The 11172-nt window shown below is 37.0% G+C and overlaps 1 protein-coding gene across 2 annotated transcripts; it reads left to right on the plus strand.

Moving 5' to 3' along the window:
• Positions 1 to 374: 374 nt before the first annotated feature.
• LOC147503501 (SMAD/FHA domain-containing protein) lies at positions 375 to 11067 on the plus strand. Of its 2 annotated transcripts, XR_015192748.1 has the most exons (3): positions 375 to 1199; positions 9531 to 10517; positions 10740 to 11067. XR_015192748.1 is itself a non-coding variant. In XM_086556811.1 (2 exons), the coding sequence occupies exons 1-2, from the start codon at positions 781 to 783 to the stop codon at positions 10363 to 10365; spliced, it is 1254 nt and encodes a 417-aa protein (XP_086412937.1). In that variant the 5' UTR covers positions 652 to 780; the 3' UTR covers positions 10366 to 11067. The 2 variants fall into 2 exon arrangements, 1 of the variants encoding a protein (XP_086412937.1); XM_086556811.1 differs by having other exon boundaries at positions 652 to 1199; positions 9531 to 11067.
• The last annotated feature ends 105 nt before the right edge of the window (positions 11068 to 11172 follow it).

The following is an 11172-nucleotide window of genomic DNA, read 5'->3' on the forward strand; positions in this document are numbered from 1 at the left end:
TATATATATTTTTCTCTAATTTTTCTGTTTGGATCTACACTATGGTAAATTTGGTGTTTTATTTTCCAATTATGTATAACGATTACATAGTTGATTTTAATTATTTGGTAATTTGAATTTTCGTACAATGAAACATGGTACTTTTCTAATATGGTAGTAGTGGTAATTTGAATTTTGTTTTTAGCCTAAGGCCTCGCTTTGGCTAGAGCCGGCTCTGATGGATTGACAACTGAAAACAAAGTAACCGCCATGGCCATGGTTTTACGTAGAACAACAGAATCTCTCAATAGAAATTGAAGTAGACGAAGGGTAGGAGGCGAAGGGGCCTTTCTCGGTTTCTCTTTATTTAGTGGGGGTGTTTGATTTGGTGGGCTGCGCCCAACACAAGTACAGACCCCAAAATTGGGCCAGGGTCTGTCAGTAATAGGACTCCTTCACCCCAATCTCACTGGTTGATTAGGTCAACTGTTAGTCAATGCAAGTCGAAAAATACAGGAATCTGCCGGTAGGAAAAGCGTGAAATGCAAACTTTCAGCCGGCTCCTGTTGCCGATATTATCGCGGAAGAACGGCTCTGGTTGGATCCAAAATAAAAGGGCTCAGGCCCAAACAAAGTGATCCAACGGCCTAAGCCTATTAGCTCATAAAAGTTGGCTGTTCCTAACCTCTTCTGTATTGAGTGCTCATTCAGATGAAACCCTAGAATCCACTACCTATTCAATTTAAATAAATCCTTTTATATTATATTTATAAGGTCTGATATTTTGAGAGTCAAAAAAAAATGTACGGTAGAGCAGGTCTAGACAGATTCAAAAAAGCACAATCAGTCGAACCATTTTCAGTCACCCTAAATAATAATAATAATAACAAACCATCATCCACGGTGGCAGTCCAAAACTTGCAAAACAAGTCACAACAACAAAAGAATAATGTCCCTAGTACAAAACAGGAAAATGAATCACAAAAGGGTACACAGATTGGAGGTGGGGAGTCCACGTGGCAGCCACCAGATTGGGCAATTGAGCCGAGACGAGGAGTTTATTACTTGGAAGTAATGAAAGATAGGGAAGTTGTTGATAAGATTAATTTGGATAAACGGCGTCATGTATTTGGTAGACAGTTTCATCAGTGTGATTTTGTGCTGGATCATCAGTCTGTTTCTAGGCAACATGCTACTGTTGTTCCACATAAAAATGGGAGGTTAGTTTTTTCTTGATTTAGTTTAGTCTGTTGAGCTGTACATTGAAGAAATGCTCTTTGCAATGTTACTGTGGAAATTAACTCTAAAAAACTTGAACAACAAAACAACTAGTTTTCCCTTGTGATGCAATGTTGTAGTTGGAACTCTTATTTTGATTGTAAGTCAAGTTGTATGTAACTAACAAGACTTGGGGACTAGAGGTCCCCTTCTTGCTATCTCGTGTGGATCCAAGAGTGTGGAGTGAAACTAGAGTGGTAATGGCTATAGATGAAACCAACTTACAATTTGGTTTTGTTTTTCTAATTCATATCTTTCACTGCTTTAATTCTTAAACTGACCCATTCTTGATTTCTTAAGTGAAGAAGAACAAAGTTTTGGAAAGTTTCATTAGATGCTTTAAAGTTTAACTCTTCCAAACAAGCAAGGTTTTAAGGGTTTTGGGGACATATATGTGGGGTAAAACTCGCCTAGTTAAGAAAAGGTGACACATGGCAGAAAGTGGTGGACACACGAGGTGCATGAGATGGAAGAGTGTGGTGGCATGATGAGTATGAGGGGGATGAGAGAGAAGTACGTAAGGAGAGGGAGTAGTATGTAGAAGGGGACTCTATGCTCCAAAAAGAAAGAGCATATGCCTATATATAAACAGTATAATAGAAAAGAGCTCCCACCTAAGTAAAGAGAGACAACTGTAAAGAAAGGCCAAAAGAGAGTTATGGTTGTATCTAGGGCTGTCAATGGGTTATGATAAGTTGGTTTGGTTCCAGGTTTGCCATCCACCAAACCGCTAAGATGACATTTTAGTAATATTTATGATTAATTTTGTATAAGGTTTATACATATATATTGTGTGCCTAAAATTAATTGATATAATTTAGGATTTGATTGATTTCATAGTTTTTGGATTGGGTCTATTCGGGTTGCTATCTTATTGGTTCGGTTCGATTTCGGATACCATATTATCTTATCAATCCGGGTTTCGGATATCATATTATCTTATCGGTTCGGTAATTGATTTTCCAAAATCCAATCCAAACCGAACCATTGACACCCCTAGTTGTATCCTACAAAAAAGAAAAGAACCATGTATAGAGTAAGAATAATGCTACATATTGGGAGAGTGCATGTAAATGAGAGAACAAAGGAGCAAGAGAAGAACTAGAGAAATTACAAAGAAATAAGTTTGTGGATGCAGGCACATAGCCGAACCACTTAAAAATTTGCGTTATTCCCTTACTTTTCGTATTTATATTTCCATATAACTAGTACCGCATCAACGGGCACCAACAAGCCAATTTTGTCACTCTTGCGTATTGTAAGGCTAAAATTACCAACTTATGTTGAGGTTAAAATTTTGGCACTTATTGTTCCGGCCCCACAAATGTGGCCCAATAAAAGTCCAATGCAAATCCACACTCATAGTCCATACTCAGAGCCTATCTACAATAAAGCCCACACTTAGAACCAACCTACTTACCTACCTACAATAAAGCCTATGCTCAGAGCCCAAAAAGCCCATACTCAGACCCAATTTGACCCTACCTACCAATATTTAATTAAACACGTGTCTTCACTTGGATGAGGAAGTCATTTGACCAATTAAAACAACTTCCACAACTTTGTTGACTTTCAAGATTCGTTTGCAAAACTTTCATCAACTTTATATCGTGTGACAGTTCTCTAGCCAGTTCTCCAATTTCATCCCACGATTGGAGTATTGGAGAACGAGGAAGTAATTATCACCAATCCTACCTATAAAATCTAACATTTGTCATTCTCCAGAACTACGTATCGAGACTTGATCCCAAGGCAATACAACATTTGGGTACGTAGACAACTTCAAACTGAAGTCCAGTCTCAACTCTCCCCAACAACCATCCCTTTCGCAATCTCTTCTGAAAAGATCACTTCCGACCCAACTGGTGTGTTTTGACAAATCTTGCCGAAATATAGTTGGCGTCGTCTGTGCTCCTATCCTCAACCACAAAAATGTTACGTCAATGGCTTCACGAAGAACAAACAATGATGAAAATTCCCCTCTTGCCGCTTAAGTTCGGCACTCAACTTTTGCGAATGAGAATTCACTTTCCAAGTCCGATGGTGCTCAACCATCTGCGACTGAGAGGGTGGGTATTCATATTGCAGATCCAACAACTCAGGTTGATCATCGTCTTCGACAGTTGGAGAACAAAAACAAAAATATGATGAAACAGATGTGTCGACTTCTTGAAGATGATTCAGGATCAACGACCCCAACATCTAAACATCCAAAAAGTGTTTGGGTTCGTATGAATTCCGATGCATCTTTGTCAAAGACTCCAAACACAAACTCCCACACTAAGAGAAACCGTGCGAGTCGCTTACGAAAAGCTTCGTGCAAGCAGCATGTGCAACGCCGAAAGCCAACACTTTCCAATGTAATCGTGAGCGAATCCACAAAACTCCTCTGCCAATCTTGATACCGACCACCCTGTGAGGGATTGCCAACTCACGAAAGATTCGAACCATACTAAGGGAGATCGGCCAAATATCCATACAGGTCGGCAAGGTAGACTACACAACCCACGAAGAACCAATGAAGCTCCTACCCCAAGCTTTAGGAAGGGTAGGCAAGCCACTGCAAGTCCTCGTTGCAACAATAATATGCGCCGATCTACAATTAAAGGCCAATACAAATGTGGGTAAAAATTTGTGGAGGTCGGGAACATCGCCCAATAAAAATTCAAAGTTATTTGGTAAAATGTAATGGAAATTTGGTAAATTGTGGGTAAGAAAAATTAAAATATTAAAAGATCGACCCTCAATTTTACTTGAGTTATCCCCAGTTTTATTTTCCCTCGTTTTTTGACGTACTTTTCTTTTCTTTTTACTAATATGTTCTTGTCCATTATTTTCAGAGTCATCTCCTTCTACTTCTTCGTCATCTTCACTACTTTCATCTACAATAACATTTTTTCTTTTCTTTGAGCCACAATAAGGTGCTAATTCCCTAGGCTCATTAAGCAACCTAGTTTATAAATCATGGTAATAATCTACAAACTAACAAATTCCCCTTTTATCTTCTCACTGCTAAAGAATGGTATATTTGAAAACTTCAGAATATCACCTATAAAAAAGAACAACGTAATCAAAATGTGATATCTAACTAATAATAATAATAATAATTAAATGAATATTGAGTTAACATCCTTATTTGAAATATTGTTAGGATAATCAATATTCTCGAACCTCCAATTGCCTTTGATCTTAAAACCGTACAATTTCGCGTTCTTGTAGTACGAAGGCATCCCATAAAACTGATAATCCTAGTTGTGACGATTGTGATAGCAAGGCATAACTTTTAAAAGAAGCATTGTTTTTAATAACTGAAACAAAATGTCTGATGAGATACTCCTTCGATAAAAGTTACAAATCCTCGCGACACGGACAAAAATAGCCAATAACCAGAAGATAATTGTAAAGGATGTAATCTCCATCGAGCTAATAACTCGGAAATAGATTTTTGAAATGGAACACCACACCCAGCCAAAAATGTGAAAATAATAAGATTATCTCATCTTTTTCACACTTTTGGTCGATATCGCTTCCAACATATTCAATAGATATATCATCACCAATATCATACGTTGCTCTCAAACTATCTACATCAATACCCTTCGCCACCTTATTCATATAAAAATCCCCTTTATCACCCCATCTCCTCTCCAAGTTATAAACTTTCTCCATTAAGCAAACAATATTGATTTTTTATTGGAAGAAGAAAAATAACAGTAAACGAGAGTCGCAAACCTTTACTGACGCAAAAGAACAAAAACATGATAAAAAGGAGAGTTATTGTTTTTACATAACAAAATGTCTCCACAAATGCACAACAAATGCTCTCAGACATTTTTGACATGACAATAGAAATATAGAATTCCTTTTTATCGGGCATTTGTGGAGACAGTTTGTTCTGTAAAAACAATAACTCTCCTTTTTATCTTGCTTTTGTTCTTTTGCGTCAATGAAGGTTTGAGACTCATTTACCGTTAATTTTCTTCTTCCAATAAAAAATCAATATTGTTTGCTTAATGGAGAGAGTTTATAACCTGGAGAGGAGATGGGGTGATAAAGGGGATATTAATATGAATTGGGTGGCGAAGGGTATTGATGTAGATAGTTTGAGAGCAGCGTATGATATTGGTGTTGATATATCTATTGAATATGTTGGAAGCGATATCGACCAAAATTGTGAAAAGATGAGATAATTTTATTATTTTTCCATTTTTGGCTTGGGTGTGGTGTTTCATTTTGAAAATCTGTTTCCGAGTTATTAGCTCGATGGATATTACATCCTTTACAATTATTTTCTGGTTATTGGGCTATTTTTGCCCGTGTCGCGAGGATTTGTAAGGTTTATCAAAGGAGTATCTCATCAGACATTTTGATTTAGTTATTGAAGCCTATAAGACAAAACAATGCTTATTTTAAAAGTTGTGCTATCATAATCGTCACAACCAGGATTATCGGTTTTATGGGATGCCTTCGAACTACAAGAACGCGAAATTGTATGGTTTTAAGATCAAAGGCAATTGGAGGTTCGAGAATATTGATTATCCTAACAATATTTCAAGTAAGGATGTTAATTCAATATTCATTTAATTATTATTATTAGTTAGATATCACATTTTGATTACGTTGTTCTTTTTTATAGGTGATATTCTGAAGTTTTCAAATATACCATTTTTTAGCAGTGAGAAGATAAAAGGGGAATTTGTTAGTTTGTTTAGTCAGAATGCAGATGTCTATGATTTGTTGTTTCCAGACGATATTGTAGATTATTATCATGATTTAGAAATTGGGCTGCTTAATGAGCCTAGGGAATTAGCACCTTATTGTGGCTCAAAGAAGAGAAAAAGTGTTATTGTAGATGAAAATAGTGAAAATGACAAAGAAGTAGAAAGAGATGACTCTGAGAATAGTGGACAAGAAAATATTAGTAAGAAGAAAAGAAAAGTACATCCAAAAAAGAGGGAAAATAAAATTGGGGATAACTCAAGTAAAATTGAGGGTTCAATCTTTTAATTTTTCCTACCCACAATTTACCAAATTTTCATTACATTTTACCAAATAACTTGGAATTTTTATTGGGCGATGTTCCACCCCAATACAAATCCACACTCAAAGCCCATGCTCAGAGTCTATCTACAATAAACCCACACTCAAAACCAGCCTACTTACCTACTTACAATAATGCCTATGCCCAGAGCCCAAAAAGCCCACGCTCAGACCCAATTTGACCCTACCTACCACATCGCAAATTTTATATATTTGATATTCAATTAAACGTGTCTTCACTTGGATGAGGAAGTTGTTTGACCAATTCAAACAACTTCCACAACTTTTCCCACCTTCAAGATTCGTTCGCAAAACTTCCATCAACTTCACATCGTGTGACAGTTCTCCAACTTCATCCCACGATTGGAATATTGGAGAACGAGGAAGTAACTATCACCAATCATACCTATAAAATCCAATATTTGTCATTCTCTAGAACTACGCTATCGAGACTTGATCCCAAACAATATATTTGGGTACATAGGCAACTTCAAAACCGAAGTCCAGTCTCAACTCTCCCTAACAACCATCTCCTTTGTAATCCCTTCCGAAAAGATCACTTCCGATTCAACTGGTGTGTTTTGGCAAATTTTGCCGAAACACTTATAATTGGCGTTGTCTGTAGGGATCACAACAAAAAGTTTTGTTCCAAGTTGAAGATTTTAGGGTGATATAGTTACTGTAGTGCGTATATGGCTAGTCATGTATGCGCCATACCACTCTAATATTTTCAACTTCGAACAACCTTTTTGTTGCGATCCCCATAGACGGCGCCAGTTGTAAATGCCAAATTTCTACCATTAACGTTAGTAGTTAAGCCAGCCTTCAACATTAAATGGAGCGACGGAGTTGGTTTGTTTGTCCAATTCAATACGACTCTTGCCAATTTGAATTAATACAAAAGAAAAGTAAACAGATTACGCAAGGATTTGACGTGGTTTGGCATTGTGCCTGTGTCGACAAACTAACTTGTTTCTTTTTATGGTTCTAACTCTTATCTTGATTTTTGTTCTTTTTTATCACTCTTTTAATTTCTAACCTTACTTGGCTTGGTTTTTACATACTTCTTTCCTTTTGTTAGAGTGAACTCTCTCTAATCAATCTTTCTATACATGTAAATCTTATATATATGCATATATTTTTTTATCGGTATAATTCAATTCATTCCTTTTGTGACACCAAAAAAATATGATAAACAGTTGTAAGCCTATACGTGTATCTCTTGCTCTCTTTTTTACATACCTTTCTTTCTTTCTCGTGAAGGAGACAATCCTTTTCTAAAAGACTACTCTCTCCTTATAGATTTTTCTTTCTCGCATTCCATCTCATACTCACCATGCCACCTCACTCTTCCATTTCATGTTTCACATGCCACATCATGCTATAGTTTCACACTTTCACCTCATGCCAACAGCCAACTCATGCTAAGCCAGTGGGATTAAAAGTTTGGGAGTTTGCTGCCTTACTTTTCTCTAGAATTGAAAATCTCTCCTTACTTCCACCTCATGGTCATGTGTCCACCACTTGCTTCTATGTATCACTTTTTCTCAAGTAGGTGAGTTTTATCCCACAGAGGTGTGGAGGTAAACCAAACCTTTTAAATTGCAATACATGGCAAAGAGCTAGTTGCGGCAGAATAATTGAGTAATGGGTAACACATGTTGATTTGTTTGAGCATGAGGTGGAAAGCAAGCATGATATGGCAGGAAGAGAATACATGAAGTGGCTTGTGAAGCATGAGGTAGATGACATGGTGAGCATGTGGTGGGTTCAGAGAAATAAAACTATATAAGTAAAAAGAGTAGTCTGTAGAATAGGATTGTCTCCTCCAGGAGGAAGGAAAGCTATGGAAAAGAGAGAGCAACAGATACATGTATAAAAACACTAATGAGAGAGACTTCACTCCAACAAAAGAAAAGAATTATTGAAGAGTAAGAGTAAGGTTAGAGATTAGAAGAGTGATATGTAAAAGATCAAGAGAACAGTTAGAGCAATAATTAGTTTGTGGACGGAGGTATATAGCCGAACAGGGTAACTCTTCTTATATTCTCTTTACTTGTGTATTAATTCAAATTAGGCACCATGTTGAAATTGGACAAACAAGCCAATTCCATCGCCCCATTAATTGTTAAAAGGTTGGATTAACTACATAAGTTAATAGTACAAATTCGGCACTTACAATATATAAGTTTGACATGGAAGCAAACCCGTGATCGTTAGTGCACTTATATATTTTAGACTTACCTATTCTACACTATTTTAGACATTTCCACAAAAAATTAAATTATTCTGAAACTTCTAACAGTTCCACCAACTGTGGAAATGAACTGTCCACAATGCTTCAATTTGTCAACTAAATGTGATGTATGTAGAAGTTTCGGATTTAATTATTTTTGTGTGAAAATGTTTAATATAGTTTGGAGATTATATCTACTAAAAATTACATTAATCGGAAATCTTTAAGTGCACTAACGATCATGAGTTTGCTTACATGTCAAATTTATGTCCTTGCAACCCTTCCCTAATATAAAATACAAATTGGCAAGATCATCGTGGATTGAATAAGCGATCTGGAACAGCTGACTGTTCTGTCTCATGTTTTAATCTATTGCTTAATTTAAGTTATTTACTTTTCAAAAGGATTGCTAGGATTAGGTTTCTTTACTCAGAGTATCAGTTTGTCCTCATCTGATCAAACTAGATATTGCACTATTATTTTGAGAAAGGGAATATGATATGATGGGAGGCTTTTTATGAATGTTATAGGTTTGAATTAGCTGTTGTGTTGGAGCTCTTTAATGCTGTAGTGATCCTTTGGACATTATGCTCTCTTCCTAAAATATTCTCTAGCAACAAAAACATTGAAACAAGTAATATGGAACCGAAAACAATTACTTGAGCTAAGAAACCATTCTAAACCATGATATTTAATTGTTATATACTACATCTAACGCTTTGCTTATTAGCACTCAATTTCATTACAAGCTGTCACAATGTCTCTAACAGTTTCAGCTTTTTACTATGATAATATAAATTTCAAGCTGTAGAGTTTTGAGGCTAAGTGACATATTTTAGTAGGCACTAAGGAGAGTATGCACAGAAATTAATAAAACTCCAACAAAATCAGAACATTCTAGTCTGTCCAAAAACACCCTTACTGTATTTATTAATTTATGTTTGGTCAATGGATCTTCAGTGAGCTTGTGTTAATAGTTGTTCGTGTCTGCCTACAGTGTCTACGTAATTGATTTGGGTTCTGTACATGGAACATTTGTTGCAAATGAACGGCTATCTAAAGAAAGCCCTGTAGAGCTTGAAGTGGGCCAGTCCTTGCGGTTTGCTGCATCAACAAGAAGTTATATTTTAAGGAAGAACAATGCAGCTCTTTTCCCTCCTCCTCCATTGCTCGCAGAGGTCAATCTTCCACCCCCTCCTGATCCTTCTGATGAAGAAGCTGTTTTGGCCTATAACACAATTCTCAATCGTTACGGTATTAGCAGATCGGATATACCATCTATATCCGGCAATAGCATTGGCAATTCGTCAAGAGGCAGCAACAAGGGTAGGCTGTCAGAGAGACCCACTAAGAGGTTAAAGAAGTTAAGAGTATCTTTCAGGGATCAAGCTGGGGGAGAGTTGGTTGAAGTCGTTGGGGTATCAGATGGTGCAGATGTCAGTACTGAACCTGGTCCTCTTGGTGTAAAAGAAGGCAGTCTTGTTGGCAAGTATGAATCCCTTGTACAGACAACTATTATACCCAAAGGAAAGGAAGCAATCTCCATGAGGGAAGAGAATGCAACTCCAAAAGGTGTGACCGATAAGCTTCAGCAGGTCTTAAACAAGGTAAAAGGTGCTCCAAAGACTGGTGGAATTTATGACGATCTTTATGGAGAATCACTTCCTAACAAAGTAGGTTCTTCCTGGGCATATGCTTCTGCTGGTACTGGTGACATGCAAGTGGCTTCAGCCAATGCCCTGGAAGACAAGTCTTATGTAGTATCAAGGGGAACGCTAGATGCTAGTCTGGGGTATGACAACGACGATTTGTTTGGAGATTCATTGGACTGAACAAGAAACCTTCTAGCCATCTTTGTTGTCTGTAATTGCCAATCTGATGTTTGGAGGTGGAAAGCATATTACGGTGAACATTCAGGAGGATTTCATATTGGACATGCAAAAATACTTTCTCAAGATCATGTACCACTTGAACCAGTAACCAGGTAAATTTTTGAGGTTGCATGTCCAATCCAATGTCACTTTTTAAGTTAAATATTGGTAGGAAACTTTTTGGAGCCGTTGTTAGTTGTGATGTATCAATACCTTTCAAGTCAGATTTGAGTTAAATTCAAATGGCGCATGCAGCCATGCTTTTTTTGGCTTCTTTTTATGATTAGTGCTTTTAGTTGGCATGTCATCCTCTGTACACGTGGTTCTGTTTGTAGCGATGTCAGAAGCTTGCTTTGAAGACAAGTTTAGAAGCTGGTGTGCGTGTTGTACTTATGGCGCATTATAATGAGTCTTGCAAACTTGAAGGACAAAACGTGGAGACCCCCTAAGCTTGATGCATCGTGGTCTGGCAACTATATTGTGGGTTTGGGATGATATTGGAGTCTGAGCATCCCAAGGTTGATTTCTAAAGTGGTATGTGATATGTCACTGAGGTGAGAGATTGAGCTGAAATCTGAAAGTTGTAATCTTTTGAGACGTGCTAATAAACTACTCATTGAAAGAGTTGTACCAATTCCATTTCGGTCTAATATTTTTTTTGTTTGTTTTTGTGTGGAGAGGTAAATGGTCTGTTTATCTATGTTCACAAAAAAAAAAGTAGGAGGCACTAACAAGCCACTAATATACGAGGAAACACTAACTACAGTG

The sequence above is a fragment of the Coptis chinensis genome, chromosome 4 (assembly GCF_015680905.1).
Source record: "Coptis chinensis isolate HL-2020 chromosome 4, ASM1568090v1, whole genome shotgun sequence".
Taxonomy (NCBI): domain Eukaryota; kingdom Viridiplantae; phylum Streptophyta; class Magnoliopsida; order Ranunculales; family Ranunculaceae; genus Coptis; species Coptis chinensis.